This window comes from Triturus cristatus, chromosome 5_2, assembly GCF_964204655.1.
Source record: "Triturus cristatus chromosome 5_2, aTriCri1.1, whole genome shotgun sequence".
Taxonomy (NCBI): domain Eukaryota; kingdom Metazoa; phylum Chordata; class Amphibia; order Caudata; family Salamandridae; genus Triturus; species Triturus cristatus.
The window spans coordinates 533,618,563-533,644,143 of NC_140588.1; the positions used below are offsets into that span (position 1 = coordinate 533,618,563).

Genomic DNA, 25,581 nt, shown 5'->3' on the forward strand with positions numbered 1-25,581 from the left:
CCTTCAAGCTCCTCACCCACGCACACAAGGCACTCAACAACACCGGACCAGCGTACCTCAACAGCCGTCTCAACTTCTACACCCCCACCCGCCAGCTCCGCTTCGCAGACCTCGCCCTCGCCACTGTTCCCCCGCATCCGAAGAGTGACCGCCGGCGGCAGATCGTTTTCCCACCTCGCCGCCAAGACATGTAACACCCTCCCCATCCGCCTACGGCAGGCCCAAGACCTACTGACCTTCAGAAGACTCCTCAAGACCTGGCTCTTCGAACAGTAGCAGCAATCCCCCCTGCCCCCTTTTAGCGCCTTGAGACCCTCACGGGTATGTAGTGCGCTTTATAAATGCTATGATTGATTGATTGATTAAATTTGTACATGTATCAGACCAGAGATCATTGTCCAGAGCAAAAAAGGGGAAAGTAGTGCAGAACCATAATCCAACGGTAGTTTTTATACGGTTCTATCCACCAAAATGCGTCAACACCTAGTGGTTGTTAAATTTGGGAACACAGTTTTACGAATTTGAAAAGAAATTTGCTTCTACGATGTGTTACTTATACTGTTTCCTACAAATTAACACTATTTAATGACAAATGTGTATGTCTTGTGTATTATCTCTCCTTTTCTTTCTTTTTATGCATTTGATCTTGGATGAGCTTTTGCTATTGGGGTTTTATTGATGTTTTCACGTGAAATTTTATTCATTATTACATTAGGAGACACAAAGTGGTTTTCTCAATATTTGGCTCTTTCAAGACTTGCTGTATGCATGTATATGTGGTAGCGTAATTGCTAGTGATAGTTGCGGTTGATTAGTGATCTCCAAGGGCAATTATTTGAGACTAATAGTCTAAGAAGGAACCCTGTCTCTTGGAGGAGTGGGCCCTTTTTCTTTGCATTTCCTGCTTCATGGTGTGTCAGTCCTGTATATCTGCAAGGCTGCTACGTGGCGGGTACCTCTGTACATTCACAAAGCACTGTTGCCTGGATGGCCAGGTTTGGCGGTACAGGCTATTCTACAGACTCAATACCTGGGGAGGTACTAACTTGATATCTGTTCTGCAGTTACAAATCTGTATCAGAAGAACAAATTACTTCCCTTCCGTAACGTCTTTTCCGGATGAAACTGTATCGAACTGCAGTTTCCTTTCTGATGCACCCTCTGCCCATTTATGTGGAATAGAATCATGCAGTCCATTAATAAGATCGCACTCTGGAGATCTGCACACTGGCATATTCTGATTTCTATAGGCTCTGTGTCCGACGGCATGGACAGAGATCAGAAAAACCCTGAAGCCAGCATGCGGAGTTGGTGCAGATATAGTGGCACTGATGTTGGATTAGGGCGTGGAGACGCACACCACCATCTACTGACCTGTGAGGATATTGCCGTCTACAGTTTTGACATCCAGTATGAGGCCTGGGGGAATTTGCAAAGCCAGGAATCTGAGGTTAGATCGTTTCTACCAGAAAAGGGTTCACTGAAGTAAGTCACTTGCTGTTTTGCCATCCTGGCACAAGAATGCATGCTTAAAGTTTTAATCTTGAATCACCTCATTGCCAGCTTTCAAAATAGTATTCAAAAGCCACCTCTTTAGCCTGAAGAATCCTCAAGATAAGATGTTGAACTATCATGAAAGGGTTCATATTCTATCTCACCAAGAGGCGCAAGCTTGTGCAAATTTGTTCCTAGTCTCATTTGGAATACCAGGGGCACCATCCTCCCATCATCGTTAACCTCTTCCTTGCACACTTCGGATTAATTCTTGCAAACAGCAGCATCATGATCCATCAGTATACCGATTATGCCTGTGAGCAAGTAGATTATTCGTTATGGTTGGTGCTAGTCCACCTCAAGTACTAATAGTACTATCCTTGTTAGGTGTCCAGTAAAGGTTTCAGTAAATTAAACCTAAACTCTCACCAGTAGGTATGTCATGGAGCAAGCAAGCTTAACTTAAGAAATTGTGTGATGCATTTAGAAGTACCAAATTGCTAAAAAGTCACAACACAATAAAAATCTCACCCCAAGTTATAAAAACATAGTAAAATCCAATGAACAAAATGACAGAAATCCAATAGAGGCAGCTGGAAATGTGAATTGTTAAAATTTCAGATAAAAATATCACAGAAAAGCACAAAGCGCCCGGTTGCGCTAGCGCAACCGGGAAAATGGTGAATATTAAGGCCAACCATGATGAAGTACTAGTCAGATAGAGAGACCAGTTTTGGCTGAGGCTGAGATGGGTGCCACAAGCCCGAATACCGTCAAATGAAGTCCTGATGAAGCCATTGACTCTAAACAGGAAAGCTCAGAGCAGGAGAAATTTTAAATTCTTGTCCAAGGAAGGTTCCTTGCTGCCCGGATACTTTTGGCACCCTTACCTGGTGAAGATTTCAGCTTTCGGACTTAGTCACTTTTTGAAGCTCAGATTGCTCTACTGGGGCAAAGCTGCAAGCCATAGACAAACAGGACTCCACAAGGCCCAGTACCCTTTCTGAGATGTCCCAATGAAATTGATTTGCTGCTGCGGGAAAACTCAAGAGCTGGAACATTCGGTATCTATTGGCCAGCAGCAATGCAGTTTTGTTGGATTGACTTTGTAAGTTGGTGCTGGTCCTCTGTTGGATCTCCAGGCGAACATCCTTGAAAAAGATGGTTTCCCAGGTTTTAGCTTAACTAAGGGCCCAGGGCCTTCAGGGCACCACTTGGAGGTCAGAAGACACTTCAGGAGAAACCACTGGCAGGCCCTCGGGCAGGTCCAGTTGGAACAGGCCAGCTGAGCTTTTCAGAAAAGTGGGTTTCTTGTACCTTTTGTGTCCCTGTAGCTTAATAGGATGTCAGCCAACTGACCTCTGAAGTCTACTTCTGAGTACAAGTGAAAACAGTTCCTGCCTTTGGGTGGGGGGTGGTGTGACTTGACAGGTCACACCTGCAGGTGCAGTCTTTCATCTACCATAGGTCCAGAGGTGTTCTGGGGAGGGTACTTAGGGTTGCACATGTATGCCAAGTGGCTAGTGTGTCTTTTGATGGAAACTCCCATACACTCCCTAACCAATGAGTGAAAGGTCCCTGCTGTAACCCTACCCATTTTTGCAGCACTATATATGTGTTTACTTTAAAATATCCCACAGTTCCCCTCTCTATCTAAAACCAACATGGCAGAATCTTTCTTTCCCTGTGCTGAGCTCTCCGCTCACCCAGAGGCATAGCTATGATTGGCAAACCATCCCTTATAGTCACTTAAAATCAGTTTTGGGAACAGCTCCCCTCCCACTGGGATTAATCCGTGACTGTCTAGCAGGAAGCTTGAAGGTGCAGACACAGGTGTGAGCTACATCTGTCTGACACAGGTTATGCCCTATTTGAAGTTAATTAAGTACCTGAGCATGGCCTAGATGGCCATCTTGCCAGAGAGAGTAATAGCTCCCCATAACCAAGACTCCCACTGCCTGGGAGCAATACACATTTCATGCCATCAAACTCCTGACACTGGTCACTGGCAGGAAGGCACATTTGCTCGGGTTAGGAACATTACAACTTTCTAAAAGTGTCATTCCCAATTTGGTAATTTAAAATCTGACTTGACCATTAAGTTGGATTTTAGATTGATATTAAAATGAGTCCTTGGATCATTTTTCAAGCTATTCCCAACCCGAAGCTAGGCATTATAAAGTGTTATTATTTTAGCCCAAACCAAGTACATGATCATTAATAGGACATACTGGATGCCAGAAAAGCTCTATAAACTCCAACTGAGAGATAGCCCCCTATGTTGGAACTGTGAATCAGCGGTAGGAGACTTAGCTCATGTGCTCTTTGGCTGTCCTGCGTTGGGACCATTCTGGGGAAAAGTCTTTGATTGCATAGAACATATTTTCAATATCAAACCTAAAAGAGTTCGTCTATGTTCTATTGGGTGCGTTGGATCAGGAGCTCCATAATGCCAATGATCGCCAGTTGTTGGATATCTTGCTTACTCTAGCCTGTAAGGTAGTGCTGTGTAAATGGAAGAGCGCCTCTGAGGTTTCATTCAGGGTATGGCAGGAATGGCTCTCGTTTCTAAGAGGAGCTGACAATCCAGCTCTGCACTCCTCTCCGTGGCGTGCTTCCCACAAGAGGCTATGGAAAGCTCTCGATGGATCTTCATTCTCATTTGACCCACCCTTACTGAAGGATAGGGAAGATATGGCGGATAATGCTTTGTCATAAAGGGCGCGGCGGATTACGGCATAGGTATTCGTGACGGTAACGCACATGAACTAGGGTATTGGCAGTAATGGTGCTCACTCAACATAGCACAATCGGATCTTGGTATGCTTAGCGTGGATTCATGACATATCTTAGTTTGCTTTATTTGATCTAATGTAGTTCAAGTTAATTTGACGTGATGATCTGAGTTAATGATCTGACCTACTGATTTTATTATTATGTTTATGAGGACTATGGCATTACACCTGTCCCTGATGGGTATGACTCACTTATAGACCTGCCGGATCTCGGGTACTATTTGTCTGTTTTGTACTGGGACTACCTATGTCATTTATTGTATGTATTTGTCGTTTTTCAATTTCTTTTTCAATAAAAACGATTATTATTTCACCCCGTGTTTTCCTTAGGGCGAGCCAACCTTACCACAGTGAAAAACGACTTTAGAAATTTTTTACTGGCAGGGCCTGTAAAACATAAGTACAAATGCCCTGCCTTTTAAAAACCATGTACTTTGCCCTATGGGCAAGTAGAAACTACTTTAGGTGTGATTTATAAGTATAAAACCAAAGGTTTCGGCCTGAAAAATGTTTATTTTACCAGGCCGAATTGGCAGATTTAAAACTGCTTTTTCTGGCTGCAGGTGCAATCCTGGAGATACACTTTGCGTTGTTACTTCAGTGGTGGCACAGTATGTGCTGCAGTCCACTTATGACATTCAACATACAAGCCTTGGGTGCACTCTGGTACCATTTACAAGCGACCTATTGGTATGGTAAACATGCCAATCAGGAGTGTAATGAATTTTAACGTTTTAGAGGTCAGAGCACATGCACTGGGGCCTGTTAACAATGCCCTAGGGTGCAGTAAACACAAAACAGCAGCATCAGCCTATGAGCAATACATTTGTTCTCCATGCTCCCTAAAGCACAATATGATCACAGAGGGAGCCTGGGTAATTGGTGTCACTGAATTGGTGTCCCCTTTCTGCCTATCTAGACTGAAGTACCTTGGTGTAGATGCCATTCCGTAGTAGGATTCCTAATTTGCTACTAGTGTGGTTAAGGTTGTACAAGGAGTTTGTATTGTTATGGTGGGATTGAAATTAGCTAAGAGATAAAACTTAAAAAGACAACAACGTTAATAATTTCTTCAGATATTTGTTATTCGAATATCTGTACAACACTATAACATACACCGTGTGACAAAACATAAAGTTCAGTTAATGGATAAAGAAACTGCATTTTTAAACAGCTTATCTATTAGTGATTGTGCTTCAGCGTACACTGCTGCTTTTTGAGGGAGTGAAAATCTGAGATTTACTACACTAGTATTGTTTTGCCATAATCCCCAATTCACTGTTTACAAGTGAGGAATCCCATTCACAGCCGTGATATAATTATTTTGTGGTAATATGTATAATTGAAGGATTTATTCTATATGTGATATGTATCAGGAAATATTGTGTATGCATATTCTTTTGGTATTTGAATGCCTTGTGGTCAATGTACTGAAGATATTTTATTCTAAAACCAATAAATAGAATGTTAAAAAAAAATACTGTTAAAGTAGTGCCATACCCTAACTTTGCTTTTTGCTTTGCTGCTGTTTCAGATCTATTCGAGTCGGGAGCTTGAAGAAACATTGAATAAAATAAGGGAAATTCTCTCTGATGACAAACATGACTGGGATCAACGAGCCAACGCCGTGAGTTTCCATTAAATAGTTTTTCTAAGATTCTGGCAATTCTGCACTAAGCTATAAAAGGTCATGTAACATTTTTCAGGAAAATGTTGTTAGGTTAATTGTGGAGTCATTTGATTTGTGTACCACCTAGTGCCACTTCTGATATCGTTTTGTATCTACTTTGATAGCTTTTCAGCTTCCCAAGATGTAGTTTCTGCTTTTGGCATTTCCTTTGATGGTGAAAACAAATTGTATGTTTTAAGTTGAGTAACCGGTCACGGGACGTCACAAGGCTTCCATAGCAGCTGAGCAAGTGTACGAATATTCTTAGAATATGCTCTTATTTGGAGGCATAGGCTTCACTGGTATTACAATTGTATTAACTGCTACTGCCTACCTAAAATGATGTCCAAACAAAGAAATATCATATTGGCATGGTATTAAGTGAGGTGAAGCATCTTGAAGTTGTATGCTTTTCTTTTTCTCCTGTAAAATAAATCTTATTGTTTGGAACAGTAGTTCCAAATGCATGCAGGAAATGTAGAAAGGGAATGGGAACAAATACTGACATGCAGTGACTTTACTCCAAAGGAATATTGACTTAGTTTTCTGAGTAAATTAAAAACTATAATCTCCAATAAACATTGTAATACATTTTGCTGTAAGAGAGTGGATACAGCAAAGCGAACGCAAGAGAATATAACATGCTAATCTTTTAAGGATAGGCATGAACGCTTTATACTTATTTTCTTATTGGTGCTGTCGTGTCACTAATTGTAATCTATTGTAGTGGTCTAAAGTATTGGATTTTGTGACAGAAAATAGCAGAAAAGGGACCTTCACCAGAAGTGTGGTGGCCATTTTGGTGAAAGAATTACTGCATTTGAATCCTGTCAAAGGCATTAATGCAAACACTTTTCTTATGGATACTTCTACATGCAGATTCCTCACCTGTTAAATTTTCCCCGGCACCAGACTAGATCTGGAAAACTTCAAAGCTCTTTGTTGCCACTAGTGGGTGCTGATTTTTTCCGGAAGTGATACCTGGTTATGCCATCAAAGCCATATAGCATCCACGCAGGCACAACAACTTCAGTTCCCTTTTTTCTGCACTTTCGATGCAGATGTAGAGCTCTCTCGCTCAGTGTTTTTGTGCTTAAGCTATCTTAAATTCTTACACTGTACATTAAGTACAGTCCTAGGATGTCTCCCCAAAGCGTTTGGCCTTTAAGCCCTATAAGGAGTGAGAGGACAGATGTCCATCGCCAACTCTCACTCTTACCTTCCTTCGTTCAGACCAGGACTCTTATGTCATGTGAAACTTGCCGAAATATAAGAAGAGGGAGGCATAATTTGTCACGGTGCGAACCGGTGAAGATATAAGAAACCGGTGTCACTCCATGGCCTGCATGAGGCCCCCATTGTCTCACTCCTCGAGCCGACAAAATAAGCAGAAGAAACATAGGAAACACTGAACTTCTTCTAGAGATAAGTCACCCAGAAGCCCTCAAGTTCACATTGGATCTCTAGTCTGGAAGCTGGGCTTAGTACTTCTTTTGCCTTCCAAACCAACCCTGCCTGTGGATTCACCCCCTAGTGATTTCCAGTGTTTAGCTCACCTTATCCTGACTTCCTGGATACAGTTTCAGATTCAGCGGCATTTCTTACCACCACATTTGTCATTTTCTCTAGGGCAGTAGCTCCTTCTGGTGTGACTTTTGGCCCCATAACGCACGTCGGCACACTCATGTTCATGTCCTTCATGCTGCATCTGGTGTCGTTCGGAGCCTACTTTTCAGCTTTCTATACTGGCCAGGCCCCTCTCTTCCTGCTGCTCGAAAGGTATGTGGTGCCACTGCCACAAATTATTCCACTTCCAAGACCACTGTCACTGCCTCCCCAACCTTCTTGGACCCAGCCAGCTCAGAGTTTGCACAGCTTGTGGGACTGCCGGCTCCTACAGGATCAGTACATGCACACCTAGGGGAAAAGCACAGATCCAGAACAGAGGCCCGAAGATTATTGGAGGAGAAGTGGTATCACCACTCTATCCACAATATTTGGGGGTTTGGTTCTAATCCCCTAGATTCTTATTAACTAGATAGGGTTTGGACCAGGGTCCTCTTGACTTAGCCATCGATTTCGCAGGCTTCACGTAGGCCAGTGACCTTGATAACTCATCTGAGATAGGAATGTAGTTTCCCCTTCGGGTTCTCTTCCTGCAGTTATAACTTTCCACTCTGTAGTGGGCAACAGAGGTTCTAGAGTTATGTCTGTCCTTATTTGAAGCCAAAACAAATGTGCTTATTGAGGTTCCTTCGCATTTTGCCTAACCTCTGAACCATTGCTCCCCCCACCTGCCCACCCACTCTTAATAAGAGAGTTTGGTACTTCAAATTTATTGCACTTAGGGGCAGGTCATAGGGAACTTTCCCATCCACTTCTTTGGGCAGAGTCAAAACACTCAGTGGCGTGGAGAAAGATTTGTTTTTCCATCTTTAGCATCCTTTGAATGCCACATGCCTTTTAGCCATATACACTGTTGGCCCCACTGTCCTAGAGTGGATTATCTTTTGACGGTTCAAAGTTCAAAAATTGGGAATGATTGTCATTTCTTGGAAATATTATGTTTTGGCAAGGATTGTGCAGTATTTAAAATACATGATGACTTCCTTGATACATTTCGATACCTATATGAGTAAATAACTTTACACTCATGATATGTCAAGATGTTGCCATATAATAAAGGGTGCGCAGAAAAGCAATATATCCAGGTTATCAAAAATGAGGACAGTTTCTTAGTTGGATGATAATCTAGCAATAACAAACCAGGTGTTATTTTCTGAATATACTTTTTGGATCTAGTCTGCTAGAACTAGCTTTGTTTTGTACAGTATTTGCATGTAGCCCACGCTCTAGAGGGGAATATGGGCTCAATCCTGTCGTGTTTCTGCTTCAGAGGGATTATAGGCAGTTTTGCTGCTTTTGAGAATTTTAGAGCTTCACCAGGAAATTCAGCGAGATTGAGAAGTGGATGATTTTCTGTGGAACCATGCTGTTTATCAAGATCTGTACACTCTTGCCAAGAATCTGCCACTTAAGGATATCAAAGCATTCCACCAGGCTGAAGGCTGTTTCTTCATCATTGCTTCTCTCCTGGATGTCTTCTGTGCTGCAACAGAGACTTTGGTCCTTACCTTCACCAGGCATTATTTCTTTGATTTTGAAGTTCTCAAAGATAACCATTTTGCTAGATCTGTTCTACAGGAGTTGCTGTTTAGATTATGTTCTCTGACCCATCACATTGTAGGTAACGCTTGGTTATTGATTAAAGAGGTTAGGAATCTGCAGGAAAATCGTTATCCATCAGAACCAAGGTACTGCTGTTCAATAACAATCTGTTCGAGGCATATGAGCTGCAGATTGTACACTTAGCATAGATCGCCATCTGGTGTTGGGCCCGGATGTTTGCAGTTTGTTTTTCTTCTTGGACAGTCTTTGGAAGTCACGAGTTTGGTGACTCCTCCTTCGGTCCGTACTGCGCATGGGCTTCGGCTCCATCCTTAGATTGTTTTTTTCCGCTATCGGGCTCGGATGTGATACTTCGTGCTCCGGCTTCGAACTTCTACGGTTCCAGCCTCGACGGAAAATCCTCGTTTCTTCGAGTTTCTTCATCATCATCTTCATTTCTCGAAGCGGCACTTTCTCCATCCCGTACATCGGCACCGGCCTTCGGGCCCTCCTCGACTCCGGTCCCGGCCGATGGAAAGGACTCCGTTCAAAAAGTGCCCAAAATGTGGGTCTAAATTTCCCCACACCGACCTCCATCAGGTGTGTAATCTTTGCCTCTCTCCAGAACACGAGGCCAGAGACTGCCCCGCCTGTAAGTCTTTTCGATCGAAGAAGACCATCCGGGATCGAAAAGCTCGACGCACCATGGCGCACTCATCGTCTGCAGCTCCACCGGACATCTTCGGAGACGGCGCCGAAGCTTCGGGGAAAATACACACCCAGCAGGAGGAAGACGTCGTCTGCGCTTCCGAGGCCGACGACTCCGACGTGGAGGACATCACACCGGCGCAGCGGGTCGTGAGTACTGTGCCCCCTCCCACCCCCGCGCCCAAAACCAAAGAGACTCAGGTTACTCCCTCGCCTGCCGGCCTGGGCAAAACCAAGACCAAAGCTTCTATCACCCCACCTTCGGGCCCGGTGTCGAAGCCTCCAAAGTCTCACGGCAGCTCGGGATCGAGCCAGCCGACGCCCGGTGCCGAAAAACAGCATCCGGCACCGAAGAAAGTAATATCCAGCTCGACTCCGAAGCCACCGGTGCCGAAGCCTGGACTCTCGGCGCCGACCAAACACAAACACAAATCAGCCGGCACCGACGCTCCGGCGCCGAAAACTCCCTCGACGCCGAAAAAACCGGAGGCCCCAAAAAAGCATGGCGCACAGAAACCATCGAAGCCCTCGGTTCCGAAATCACCGGTGCCGACGGACGATTCGGCACCATTGGCTCTGTTTACACCAGACCCTTTACAAAAGACTCTGTCCAAAGATCCAAAGACTGGACTATTGACTTTAATTATCAAGAAAAGACGCCTTGATACTCCGGCTCCTCCTCCACCGCCCAAACGGAAGGACTCTGCTACTTCTCCCCTCAGAGTGCCCTCCCCACTACCGCCTCCCCTACCTCCTCCACCTCCTCCACCCCCTCCCCCTCCCAGGTCTCCGCCACCTTTACCTCATTACTCTCCGACCCCGTCCCCAGATCCGGACGACGGGGACCCGGACAATTACCCGGCGGACGCCCCAATGGATCCCACTCCACCGGGGACCCCAGACCCATGGGAGGATTACAATAACCCTGATATACCCGATACACCTCAGGACGACCTATACCCATCCAGGCCGTCTCCTCCAGAGGACTCCTTAGGGTTTCATCATTTAGTGCAGAGAGCAGCACACTACCATGGGGTGGACATGCACACTGAACCAGTGGAAGATGACTTCTTACTGGATACATTTGACATACAGGACAAATCCACATCTATTTTACCCATGCTTAAGGGTGTCACCAAGCATGCCGCAGAGGTGTTCAAAGACCCTGTCAGGGCCAGGGTACTAAACCCTAGAATAGAGAAAAAGTACAAGGCGGCACCCACAGACCCTGCATACATTAAGGGCCCTGCTCCCTTAGATTCCCTAGTTGTCTCTACAGCTAGAAAGCGGGCTAACTCCCAGTCCTCAGGAGAAGCCCCACCGCCAGACAAGGAATCCAAACTCCTAGACGCGTCTGGCAAACGCACCGCCTCTCAAGCTGCAAACATGTGGCGCATTGCAAACACACAAGCGCTACTTGCGCGCTATGACAGAGCACACTACGACGAACTTGAGGCTCTTATGCAGCACCTTCCCGAGAAACACAAGCGTAGGGCTCATGAGCTAATACAGGAGGGTAAACTAATTACAAACACCTCCATTAAGTGTGCCCTCGATGCAGCCGACACTGCTTCCAGAGCCATAAATACCAGTGTCCTGCTTCGTCGCCATGCCTGGCTCAGGATCTCAGGGTTCAAGCCTGAAGTCCAGGCGTCCATACTCAATCACCCCTTTGACCAACAAACTCTCTTTGGGCCAAAGGTAGACGAAGCGTTGGAAAAGATGAAAAAGAACACAGACACAGCAAAGTCTATGGGGGCACTCCAAACACAAGCCTCTAAACGTTCCTTTCGACGCTCCTCCTTTCGTGGCACAGGCAGAGGCTTCTCCACCGATAGCACCTCTACCTCCTACAAGTCCCCTCCTCAAAATACCTTTTCAAAGGGCAACCAAAGGGGTGGTTACAGAGGCAAGAACAATAAGGGCAGGGGCAAAACTAACACCACCCGTTCTGCCACCCCGCCCACACAATGACTTCCCTCCGCTCCCCCCAGACCATTCCACTCCGGTCGGGGGCAGACTACAAAACTTTATCCACGCATGGGAGTCCATAACATCGGACAAATGGGTGACCCAAATCATTCGGTCAGGGTACTGTCTCGAGCTAACATCTACCCCACCCAATATCCCACCAAGGCACCGTCCAATGTCTCAAGAACATTCCACACTGCTCAAACAGGAGGTACTCTCCCTCCTCCAAAAACACGCTATAGAGCAGGTCCCCATCGATCAGCAAAATCTAGGGGTTTACTCCCTATATTTCTTAATACCAAAGAAAGACGGGACCATCAGGCCCATTCTGGACCTCCGGCCTCTAAATGCCTACATACATTCAGACCATTTCCACATGGTCACCCTACAACAAGTCCTCCCGCTCCTCTGGCAGGGAGACTTTCTCACAACCTTGGATCTGAAAGACGCATACTTTCACATTCCAATACACCCCTCTCACAGGAAATACCTCAGGTTCGTGGTGGACGGGCAACATTACCAATTCACGGTTCTCCCCTTCGGGGTCACCACCGCACCACGGGTGTTTACCAAATGCCTAGCGGTAGTAGCAGCACACCTCAGACGTCAACACATTCACGTCTTCCCTTACTTAGACGACTGGCTGATAAAAGCCGCGTCCTACCACCAATGTGTGCAACATACAAACAGCACCATCCAACTGCTCCACCAGCTAGGCTTCACGGTGAACTACCGAAAGTCCCACCTCATACCATCTCACACAAAGCAATATCTCGGGGCCACTATAGACACCTCCAAAGGTATTGCCTATCCAAACTCAGCCAGAATCACAAGCATTCAAGCCTTACGCAAAACATTCCTTCCTCAACACTCTCTTCCAGCAAGAGTGTTCATGAAGCTCATAGGAATGATGGCGTCTTGCATCTTCATAGTGCCCCATGCAAGACTCCACATGCGTCCACTTCAAGAGTGCCTAGCACAACAGTGGAACCAGGCCCAGGGTCAGCTGATGGATCTGGTGTTGGTGGACGGCCGCACACATCACTCTCTGCAGTGGTGGAACACCACAAACCTTTCCAAAGGGCGGCCGTTCCTGGACCCGGTTCCTCAGGTGATTCTAACAGCGGACGCATCGCTCTCCGGCTGGGGAGCGCACCTCCTACACCTCACAATGCAAGGTCTATGGACGCCACAGCAAAAATCGCTCCACATCAACCATCTGGAGCTCTTGGCGATCTTTCTAGCCCTAAAATCTTTCCAAAAACAGATTTCGGGCAAAGCAGTCCTCATTCGCACAGACAACATGACTGCAATGTATTATATCCAAAAACAGGGGGGGACACACTCTCCCCAGCTCTCCCGCTTAGCCCAGAGCATATGGAGATGGGCAATTCCCCAAAACATATTTCTCCTGGCACAGCACGTTCCAGGCGTACAAAACACCATGGCAGATCTGCTCAGCAGACAAACGCAACAACTACACGAATGGGAACTGCATCCACAAGTTCTTCAGCCATTCTTCCAACAGTGGGGGCATCCTCACATAGACCTCTTCGCCACCCACGAAAACAAAAAATGCCCAAGCTTCGCCGCCAGATACCCACACCCATTGTCCAAGGGCAATGCGATATGGATGAACTGGTCAGGCAGATTTGCATACGCCTTTCCACCTCTCCCACTAATTCCATTAGTGGTAAGGAAGCTACAACAACACTCCCTCACACTCATTCTAGTAGCTCCAACGTGGGCCAGGCAGCCGTGGTACACCACGCTACTACAACTGTCAGTGGTACCACATCAAAAACTGCACCTATCCCCATGCCTCCTAACCCAGAACCATGGAGAAATCAGGCACCCGGACCCAGCTCAGCTCAACCTGGCGATCTGGCTCCTGAAATCTTAGAATTCGGATACCTTAACCTTCCCCCTGATTGCATGAACATCATCATGGAAGCCAGACGTCCTACCACTAGAGCATGCTATGCCGCAAAGTGGAAAAGATTTGTAATTTACTGCCGTAACAATACAATCAACCCTTTAGATGCATCCATACAGCACATCATATGCTATCTGCTCCATCTTCACAGGTGTGACCTGGCATATTCATCCATACGCCTACACCTAGCAGCGATCGCTGCTTATCTACAAAACAGACAGCAATTATCACTCTTCAGAGTGCCCGCTATTAAAGCCTTCATGGAAGGCCTTAAACGAGTAATTCCTCCCAGGGCACCACCTTCCCCTGTATGGAATCTAAATTTAGTTCTTACACGACTAATGGGTCCGCCCTTCAAACCAATGCATAAATGCGAGCTACAGTTTCTCACCTGGAAAACAGCTTTTCTCGTAGCTATCACTTCCCTTAGAAGGGTTGGTGAAATACAAGCGTTCACTATACAGGAACCCTTCATACAAATACATCACAGCAAGGTCATACTTCGCACAAATCCGAAGTTTCTGCCCAAGGTCATTTTCCCCTTCCATCTCAATCAATCGGTGGAATTACCTGTCTTCTTCTCGCAACCTCAATCTGTTGCAGAAAGGGCCTTACACACACTCGATGTGAAAAGGGCTTTGCTATACTACATACAAAGAACGCAACCCTTCAGGAAGACTAAACAATTGTTCGTTTCCTTCTCTCCACCACATAAAGGCAACCCCATTTCTAAATCAGGGATAGCTAGGTGGATTGTAAAATGCATACAAATTTGCTATCAAAAGGCAAAAAGAACATTATCTGTTCCACCTAAAGCCCATTCTACAAGAAAGTTAGGGGCTTCTATGGCTTTTCTAGGGAATATACCCTTAGATGACATCTGCAAAGCATCCACATGGTCTACACCGCACACCTTCACAAAACATTACTGTGTAGATGTGCATTCCAAGCAGCAAGCTAGAGTGGGCCAGGCTGTACTAAAGACACTTTTTCAAACCACTGCAACGGATACCGGTGGTCGCCGCTAAGGTTGGGTACTGCTATATAATCTATGCTAAGTGTACAATCTGCAGCTTATATGCCTCGAACGGAATATGCTACTTACCAGTATGCATCTGTTCTTGGCATGTAGAGCTGCAGAGTTGTACACGCCCACCCGCCTCCCCGGCTACCTGTATCCGTTTCAGTACATCTTATTTAGATACAACACACATGGGTTTCTCACTGTTATTACTAAGCTCCATCATTTCCCTGTTGGCGAAAAACAATCTGAGGATGGAGCCGAAGCCCATGCGCAGTACGGACCGAAGGAGGAGTCACCAAACTCGTGACTTCCAAAGACTGTCCAAGAAGAAAAACAAACTGCAAACATCCGGGCCCAACACCAGATGGCGATCTATGCTAAGTGTACAACTCTGCAGCTCTACATGCCAAGAACAGATGCATACTGGTAAGTAGCATATTCCTTCTGGTTGATAGTCTTACCTACCAGCAGATTCCTTACTGATACTGCCCAATTTCCTGATGTGAGGAGAGGTCAGGCGACTTATGATGAGGTCCCAGTTTAATGTTGGTACCCTGCAAATTCTGCCAAAATAACCAGTTTCATCTTCACCTCAAAATGGCATTAAAAAAGGATGAGGAACTTGTGTCTGAGTGGTAGCCATTACTAGTTCCTGGATGCTTAGGTGATCTAGCAGTGGTGTTGTTTGTGAAGAAAGTGCCATTGGTTCAAAAAAGGAGTGCCAGTACATGGCAAGAGCACAACAGACAATGCTTCAGTAAGTGCCCGTTCTGGGGATGGTAGGCTGTTACAGAGATGAAGGGTGATGTGCTGTAGTCTGTATTTCCCCACTGTCCACACCAACACAACCCATCTCTCCCTGTTTTATGCTCTAATAGTAGGGTACCTCTTTGTATCTTGTTCTCCCCTGCAGTATTGGGCCAAACTCCAGGCCAGACCCATAGGTGGGATAAACAGCTCAGTATCAATGGAAGGAGAGTGGCACCACGTACGGTCCAAGAATAGCTCCATAAAGACCTGCAACAAATGTCTTTGGGTCAACATCACAAATTATACTTCCTGTGTCCCTCAGCTACCACCCAAACCATATTATCTCTCAAAGAAAGATGCTTAAGATCTCAATTGAGTCATCCACTTATGGTCACTATTAGATTTTAAAGATATTTGGCTCTGAATCCGTTGTCTTCCTTGATTCAATCCCCATGTTACTTACTGTCTCTTTTATTGCCCCTTTTAAACTACCCTGGTTGCTTTCATAATTAAGAATCTTTGTACTGATCAAAGGATGACTTTTATGTTTGAAGTTTCTCAGCTAATGTTTTTAGGAGTTATGTGGTGCTGATGACTGGTTTCCATTACATTGTCGTAATCACTTGCATTCTTGCACCTACGAGGGCCTTGTTCAGGGTGTGACATGTTCTGCACTTTCTTTTGCCTGTCCTCTGTGTCACATGTAATGTATTCCCTTTACCTAACATTGTTTTTCCTCCATTGCTTCAATCATTTTGTCTCGTACTAATGCAATCCAAGTAAATCCAGTCTGACAACTTTATACTCTGATTTACTAGCACCTTACCTCTGCGTGCCAGTTTTCCTTTGGCACTGTAAATGGAGAGGTGTTATAGTCCTGTCATAGGTCTCCTTCATGCACCCTCACTAGCAAAACCTTTTAAAGATATACAAGTATAAAAATGTTCACTGTCGTTATTTTACAATGCTCTGGTATGTAGCATCCTTTCCATATTGTCAGCTCCACTGCTAGATCGCTAAACGGCATGAGGATGGTTGGTTCTGTGTTCTACTTTCATATGTCTTGCCAACATAATTCCTAGATATTTTAATGCTCTGACCTCCGGGTTGATCCAGTAGATTGCATGTGTCTTTCTTTTCTTCCAGTGTAAGAGTCAGATTCAGCATATCTGAGTTTCTAATATTTCTCTTTAACATTGAAACTCTGGATAAATCTTCTGGTTGCGTTCAATGTCCGGAATGCATACTTAGTAGATACTTTAGGGTACCATGATCACCACCTCCCCACGCCTCGTTAAAAAACGGAAAAAACCTACACAGAAATGATGCATCATTATCACACAGGCAGGTCACTTTATGCAGATAGCTGGCCTGGTAATTCCAAAGGTGCACTGAACAAAACAATTGCTGCCTACCTTCTGGTGTCCCATACTGCTAATCAGCCCTAGATCAAACACTTTCCTTCTTCATTTTAGTCATTTGTCTAGGGCTTGAAGAGAGATTCTCCTCATTCTGGAAATCAACTGTCCCAAAACATAACCCCAGAGTATTACCGCAATGGCATTCTTCAGTCTTCGTGTTTTTTTTTCTGTTGGCTGTTCCTTGTTTTTGGCTCGATTTTTTCTCAATCATTATTCATTTGCTGCTGAGGACTTGGTCTGGATTGGTGTTATTTTCACATTAACTCACCTCTCCCAGCTCAACCATTTTCTGTCTCTTCAGACATTCAGGGCTACTGATTTCCAAGATATGCCTCCCTTCCTGATGCTCATATTTACAGTCTCTGTATCCTAGTATCCTAGTGTTACATGCAGCTCTTTTTTAATCGGGCAGCTTTGTCGGCCTGCACCTGTCAGCATCTCACTTCACGTTTTTACCTGCACAGAGTCTGCTGTTGCTCATAGGCCTCCCCCTCCTTCCTTCCATAAACGCAGCACCTCTCTTTTCATCTGTTAACATGCTTCACTAGCAGTCCTATATTCCATTCATAGCTAGGTGAAAGTGGATTAGGACCTGAAGTTTAACTTCCAAGGGAGTCTCAGAGTTATCAAGCATCAGACTGCTGCGTGGAACACCGCTTCACAGGTCATGTCTCATAAGCACCATCTTTGGTGTTTTTATGCGTTTCTTGTTCTGGATGGAAATTATCTCCACACTGCGGCCTACTTATTCCTTAAGTCTTAAGGAAGTGGTCCAGTATGTGTTTCTATAGTAAGTAGACCATGTACTTTCCTTACTAGGCACAGGAAAATGGTTGTTCAGATCTATACATTCTAAATGAGGTCTTGAAGGGAAATTTGCTCAAGGTAGCTTAACTAGAAACGTTACCTAATGAATGCTTTGTTTATGCTAATATTCTAATTTTTATTCAAAATCTTGTGCCTCTGTTTCTCCGTCTATAAAATTGTTTGATCATGAACTATTTACTGTGTTTATAAAGAAGTATTAAACTAAATATATTGGAAAATATTTTTCTTGTTCCTCATACTGATGAAATGATAAATCTAAATTTGCTATTTTGCAGCTCAAAAAGGTCAGATCACTACTTGTTGCTGGAGCTGCAGACTACGACTGTTTTTTCCAGCATTTACGGTTGCTTGATTCAGCATTCAAACTTTCAGTCAAAGACCTCCGGTCGCAAGTGGTCAGAGAAGCCTGCATAACTGTAGCGTAAGTGTGTTTGAGTTAACAAAAGTGAATGAAAATCTTATTTATAAAAGAGTGGTCAAGATCAGATATTAAGTCTATTTCAGGGCAAACATGAGAATTGACCATGACATTATAGGTGAAAACTGTTTTCAGTGGGGTGTGACTAGCGTGGTCACAAGGTTTATGTGTGCGCCTTGAGTAAGAGTGTAGCTACTTGTAATTCAAGCTTCATAGTTAAAAGCTTTTGTATTACAATAAATAACATAACCGGTTAACTCATTAAGTGCAGATTCAGATTCACCCCACAAGTTGGTGTCTCCCTGTGCTATTGAAAGATAACGGATGGTTATACTCAGTTATTAAATTGTTTAAAAATACGCATGTGCCCATATTTTTCTGGTGAACTGATATCACATTTCCTGACATATCTAGGTTGTAGTCCATGGAGATTTTATTGTAAACGTTTTGACTGCCCCCTGTTCTCAGGCAGGCTGATTGAGAAAAGAAGACATGGACTCAAAATTGGAAATGTAGCTCTTTAATGCCCAATTAATCAGTTAAGAAACTAGTGATGCAATTCTTGCCTTACGAGAGGGGCTGCACTGTAGAACTTCGGAAACGAGCAGCCCGTTTGCCTAGTCCCAGGGTCTGGTAGGTTTATTGCTCTGTAGCCTGACACTTACATTTCAGGCTCCAGCTATCATGATCAGTGTGGCAGAAGGCTCAAAGAGTGGACTCCGACAAGCGGCCAAGGCTGGAACTTGGCATCCACTGAATGCTTTTCAGCCTCCACTAAACATCATGCAGGGTGATTGGAGAAAGTATTGAGTTGCAAATATTGTAATACCTCAGTAGTGTGTCAAGAATATTGTTAAAACAAAACTATCGTGTAACAGAATATTTTTGTCAGGAGTATCATTTTTGTTAGGTTTTTAATATTATTTTAAATAATATTGTTTTCTTTACTATGACATACTTGAATATAGCAGTTAATTTATTTTTATATTTTAATGTTATTTAAAATATTTGGTTGCTAATATTGTCAATATAATGATTTTTTAAATTAAGGTTTGAAATATACAAATGCTTATTTTTTATTAGGTAAATTAGTAATTTATGATGAATGTTGTTGGGTTTGTAGTGTAATAGGGTGGGATGTAAACTAAATTAGATATAATTTTGTAATGTAAAATATTTTTGTTTCTTAATTATGTAAATAGTTTTATTGCTTAATGGTCATGTATATAAGTATATATTTCCCAGTGTGGGGCCCCGGAACGATCTTTAAACACCTCAAGTCGTTGATAACGTCATTCCTGTGGGGCTCGGGCAGACGCAGAATAGCGCTAACGACACTGACTCGCCCGAAGGACGAGGGGGGACTCGCGGTCCCGAGCTTCGAGCTCTATTACCTAGCTGCACAACTGCAGTCATTCACGCAGGAAGTAGCGAGAGTCTACCGAGGCCCGGAGGGGGAGCGGAACGCTGGTACCCCCTGCCATGTCTTGGCCTACATCACCCTCCAGCAGAGGTTAACATTAGGGGACCTGACCCAGGAGGAGCGCACGTTCCGCCTATGTTGGAATAGTTCGCAGAGACGAGCAGGAGTCAGACACCCGTATGCGCCTGAGATCCCACTGGGCATGGTGACGGCACTCCCCCACGGGGGCGACTGGTCGAGGCTGCAGTTGTGGGAGGAGGCAGGCCTGCAGATATTGGGGGACCTGTACGAGGACGGCGCGCTGTCCCCGTTTCAATCGCTGCAGGATCGCTATGACCTCCCGAGAGGAGACTACCTCTTGCATGCGTCGGTGGTGCGCGCCGTGCAGGCACATTGGGGCGAGGGTTTAGTTGAGCCCGCGACGACACAGGTGTGCCAATACACAATGATGTCAGCCGGCACCTTTAAAGCAGTGACATGCCTTTACTCGCGGATGGTGAGGGAGGCCACTCAGCCCCTGACTGCGCTAAAAAACAAGTGGGAGCTGGACCTACAGGTGGACATCCCTGACACCGCCTGGGCGCAATTGGTGCGCAGAGCCAGTAAAAGCACGAGAAATGCGAGATTTCAATTAATTCACTTCTACGTGCTCCACAGAGCATACCTCACCCCCGACAAAATCAGGAAATACTTCGGGGCTGCGGAAGCTGCGTGCCCTAGATGTAACCGGGTGGGAGCAGACCTGATTCATATGCTGCGGACCTGCCCAAACCTGCAGGAGTACTGGGAGGGGGTCGGCAGCACGTTGAATGACGTAGCGGACAGAGCATTACAATACGACGCGGCTGTTTGCATACTCCACTGGTTCCCGCACATGCCCAAGAATAAAATATCCAGTAAGTTTATAGACATGGGCCTTGTCCTTGCAAAGAGGGAGGTGACGAAGGGGTGGAAATCGAGGGTGGGCCCCACACACCGACGCTGGCTGAACGAGTTCCTCAAGTGGGCGGCTAGCGAGAGCACACTCAGGTACCAGCTGGCTCACCGCAGACCGAATGACAGGGCACAGGCGGCGGCAATAGAGTGGGAACTATTAGTGCAGGCCCTGCAGGATAGCCTGACCAGCGGGGAGGAGGACGAGGCCCCTGACGCGACAGATGGAGCGGTGTCACCGGCCATCCTGCCAAGCACACACGATTAGGGATTACTGAATTTCTCCTGTTGCCTACTGCACACGGGGATAGTTCCTAACTGGGCGCAATGGGGGGGGGGGGCACTGGGGAGGGGGAGGGTGGGGAATAGACTGGTAAGGTTCAGGCTCAATGGTAGTAAGACACTAGCCCACACATTCTAGGGGGCGCGAGAGAGAGCAACATTCAAAAGCGGGCAGCGGGTTTCCCCGCCGGCAGTTTGTCCTCTCTAGTATTGTTTCACTGTACCATACGAATGAGTGATGCCGCCCGGCCTCCGGGATGTGGGCAGTACGGCTGTGTACGTCGCGCGACATACTGGTCGAAGGGAAGGCGGGAAACCCGCATTACAAATATGTGCCCTGATGGTTGAATTATACATTTGGTCCTGCAATGAAAACGGTTTGACAAAAAAAAAAAATGTATATAAGTATATATTTTTAATTTTCAATCTATATTAAGAATTAATTTTTTGTGGGTTATTGATTTGGGTTGTTGTGGAAAGGGGTGGAACTTCTATTTAAATTAATTATTTTTATATGAATATTAATTTTTACTATTTAATTATGTAATTCGTAAATTAATTATGTAAAAGTTTATTAGATTTGTTTAAATAATTTGTTTATAGTCATTTTTTTATTGTAACTTTTTAAAATTGATATTCCAGTAGTGGCTGGTTTGTTATAGGGTGGGAAGTTAGTGAATTTAATTTATTTACTTTTTGTTAATAATATTTGATTGATTAATTGGTAACTTTTTTTAATAGTAGATATCCTAGTTTCCGATGTTTTTGATATACTGTTAAATGGTTTAATAATTTATTTCTAATGGATTTTTAATATACTGTATAGGAGTTTAAAAAAATATATTTAATATATTATTTATTCCTATGATTGTTTTTGTGTTTTTATTGATTCTCCCAAGGCATAATTACAAAGCTCGTTCTGTAGTTATGCTGACGTAGCAACCCTTTGATTGACAAACGAGGAACATATATCATTTGGGCATGTGCATTACGACAAGGGGCCTGTATCAGCAGTTTTATTCTGAATAGAGCATGGCATGTCTTAACTGAGGGGATCTTTTTGTTATCATAGGCGTCATGGTCTGTTAACATCTTCAGAACACTGGAAGACATAAATTGGAAAGGACCTAATAAAGCTGAATTCTCCCCCTTGCCCTCAGAGACTCTTTGTCAATTGAAATAATTTGAGGTAGCCCATGTAGTGGGTATCATTCTATATGTTGAGTGCAGATATTGACAGCAGTTCAAGGGAGCAACAGGGGATGGCCATGGGGTGATTGGGCCAGTAATTGGATTCTGGGGTAGTGTGTGCTTGAGGCTGATGTTGGAAAGCTATGGGGGTTCAGTGTAGTCTCTAGTGTGTGTTGTAAAGTCATGAAGGATTGTCCCTGTAGGGGGTATTTATGGAGGCTCAGTTTTTCTTCTCTGCCAAGGGTCGTACTCTTTGCCTACGCCCAAAGAATCACTTCTATACACCATAGTGGAATCGAGGGAGGCAAGACAGATTTCCATTGCATTGCCTCTGCCTATTTTGCCAAAAGTAAAGCGAGTAATTGCCTTTTTGTTTTTGGGGAACACTCACTCCTGTTTTATGGGATCGAGTGGAAATAATAAATTGAGATCTTTCAAGGTACATAATTTGTGTAATGTTTGGAAATTATTATTTATATTTATTTTACTATTGTTGTATTGTATTCTAAGTTTTAATGTATCAATTTACTTTATTGACATTCATGTAATTTTTGTATTTATTATTTTTATATACTTTTCAACATTGTGTTTGTGATATTTTTTTTAGTTTGTCAGTGTTTAAATATTTGTAAAATGTTTTATGTATTAAAATGTTGTATTTGTGTATTTTTATGTTTTTGTCAATTTTGAAATGTGCTTATATCTTTATCGGCTACATATATATTGTTTAATTTGTTTTTCACTTTACTGCTACTATTTCTCCGTAAATGTTTTTAAATGTTTTATGCAATGTTTTATTTTTAGCGAATATTTGTGTGTGTGTGTGTATATATATATATATATATATATAAGACCTTCCTGCTAAGATTTACCCGTTTAGCTTGTATGGCGATTGAAAGACTGATGCAGTCTGAGGCAGTCATGGAGGACGCCAGGCATGAGCCGCTACTTGAGCCTGCACTAACTCTGTGAGCACCTGGGAGAACACAGAGCAACAGCCAGCCTTGCAAATCGTCCACTAAATTTGAAAATTATTTAGTGCACAGTCGGGAGGGATAGTCCGGTCACAGGACTGCCGGCTGTCTCCAGCATCTAACATTGCCGGTATCTGTAACAGTATTGGATGCAGTCAGAGCCTGTAATGCTGGATTATATCAGTGTGCCACTGTAGGAATCTGTCTATGTATATACAATACCAAAGTAGGGTATAGTGTGCACAGAGTCCAGTGAATCCCCAGAGGCTTAAAGAGGCTCAAGCAGATAATACTAAAAGCTCTATTTGTGGTAGTGTGGCCGAGCAGTTAGGCTTCTCAGAGGGTAGTGTTAAACATTTGTTGTACACACGCAAGAAATTACACACACTAAAAGACTGGATGCGGACGAAATGTTTTGTATTAAACGTTTTTGTGTTCTTTTTTTTTCTAGAAGCAAGAAATACTCAGTTGCAGGTAAGTAACAGTTTTAAAACTGGTAATACTTTAAAAAAATGTAGAATGAATTGTTTTGCAAGGTAGAAGAATAGAATACTTTTGTAAAATCGATATGGAACAGTAGAACTTTGCAATAGATAAACTGTTGTATGTAATAGGTAACAATGCAATCATATGGGAGGAAAACAGTGTTAAGCATTAGCAGGTAAGTACTCAACTTAAAATCCCAGTGTTAAGGGGTTTTGGCCTACACTGGGCAAGGTTCAGTTTCAGTTAGATACTGCACCACCAGCGGCACTGTGGCAGCCGGTTGCAGAGGTCACTGGGCCCAATGTAAAGCAATGGAGACTGGGGGCACCTCGAAAAGGCATGATTTTCAGGTAAGCACCCGCATTTTCACGTCACAGGCCCCAGCACTAGGGAGGGCAACAAAGCAGCCCTGAGGCTACACGACCATCGGCGGTACAGGGATAGCCGGGTGCAGGGCGCAATATCAGCATTGGGAGCCTAATGCGTTTCAGTGTCGGTTGTACAAAGACTCTGCAGGCATCAATTGTGTGTCTTTTGCTTTCTCGAACCATCAATTGTGTGTCTTTTGCTTTCTCAGACCTGGAGGCCGGCTGAAGGTGACCACCGACTGGTCAGGTAAGTTGGAGGGCTTCGGGTGGTTGAGCAGTCGGTTGAGCTCCCCAAGGTCGGAGGGCTGAGGATGCAGGGGTACCTTTTGGTGTCGGATCTTCTGGGTTGGAGATGGTCGCGGTTGGGGGTGACCCTTCGTGAAGTGGCTTCAGGCGACTTTGTGGGGTTCAGGAGGGGTCAGCCACCAATGGAGATGAGCTCAGGATCACTGGGGATACTTCACTGGACAGGTGGGCCACTTGAACTTGGGCCGTGGGTTTCTGGTGCAGAGTGGGCAGGGCTCCGCCTGGATCCGGAATCATTGGTGTTATATGGACAGGGCCGCTGTTCTCGATCTGGTCTTTATTGAAGAGTGGCAGTCTTCTTGGGGTTTTTGGAAGTTGCTGACCGCAAGACAGGCATTGTCTTCTTCGTAGGCTCAAGAATCAGGACACAGGCTGGTAGGGCTGGGGGCAAGGCAGTAGGTGTCTTCTTGCTTTGCTGCACGGTGTCTAGTTCGTCCGTCTTTTACGTTGCAGGAATCTGAGGATCAATGTTACTTGGTACCCCTAAATACTGAATTTAGGGGATTTAGAGGGAGTGACAGATGGACTTTAGGGTGACTACACCCTTAGAATGTGTCTCCTCCCTTTGGGGAGGGGCAACCCCCTAACCTGATTGGGTTGAATCCTTCCATTCAAGATGGAAGATTTCCTAAGGAGGGGGTTACATTGGTCCAGGGCACCTGGCAGAGAGGGGACACAACTCTCCTGACTACTAATTTTCCCGCAGACCTTGCCACTAAAAGTGGTATCTGGTCATGGGGGGTGGGCATCTCAATAATCTGTAGATGCCATGGCTAGCATATCAAAGGGCAGGAAGCTTTTTAGGCTCACCGCCCTGAATTCTGTTCCTGCTTGGGGTAATTGTAAAGCACCTCCACCCCAAGCATCCCCTGACCCACGAGAGCACAAGGGCTCCCACCTCAGGTGGGTCAGAAACATGTCTGAGTTCATTTTGTAATAAATCCAACACTGCCATCAGTGTGGGTTCAATATACTGAGGAGTTTGATACCAAACTCCTTAGCATTCAGTAAATCCATCATGGCATTCGTAATGACAAACTCCTAGCTCATGTTCTCGATATGGCTCCACTGCACTTACGATGTCTGTGAATGTCACAGACACTGCAGGGGCTCATTACTCATGCAGCTGTGCCTCACCTGTGGTATAGTGCACCCTGTCGTAGGGCTTTGAGGCCTGCTAGAGGGGTGACTTACCTATGCCACAGGCAGTGGTTGGTGGGCATGGCACACTGGGATGTGTACCATGTCGACTCCGAAGTTTTGTCTGCAGCAAAGCATACAGTCTGCAATGGCAGTGTGTGTGTTTGTCTGAGGGTGGCTCAATACATGGTGCAGCCCTTAGAGACCCTCTCTGGTCACAAGTCCCTTGGTACCAGTGGTACCATTTACCAGGGACTTGTATGTGAGCCACAGGAGTGCGAATTGTGAAAACAAAG

At 44.8% G+C, this 25,581-nt stretch overlaps 1 protein-coding gene across 38 annotated transcripts in view; it reads left to right on the top strand.

The window, feature by feature from the left end:
• CLASP2 (cytoplasmic linker associated protein 2) overlaps window positions 1–25,581 on the top strand; it is a 1,832,463-nt gene that overhangs the window by 816,606 nt on the left and 990,276 nt on the right. For all 38 annotated transcript variants that reach the window (XM_085607571.1, XM_085607579.1, XM_085607573.1 and 35 more), the window contains 2 exons: window positions 5,824–5,916; window positions 18,040–18,185. In XM_085607571.1, the coding sequence (XP_085463697.1) occupies window positions 5,824–5,916; window positions 18,040–18,185 (239 nt within the window). The remainder of the gene's footprint in view (window positions 1–5,823; window positions 5,917–18,039; window positions 18,186–25,581) is intronic.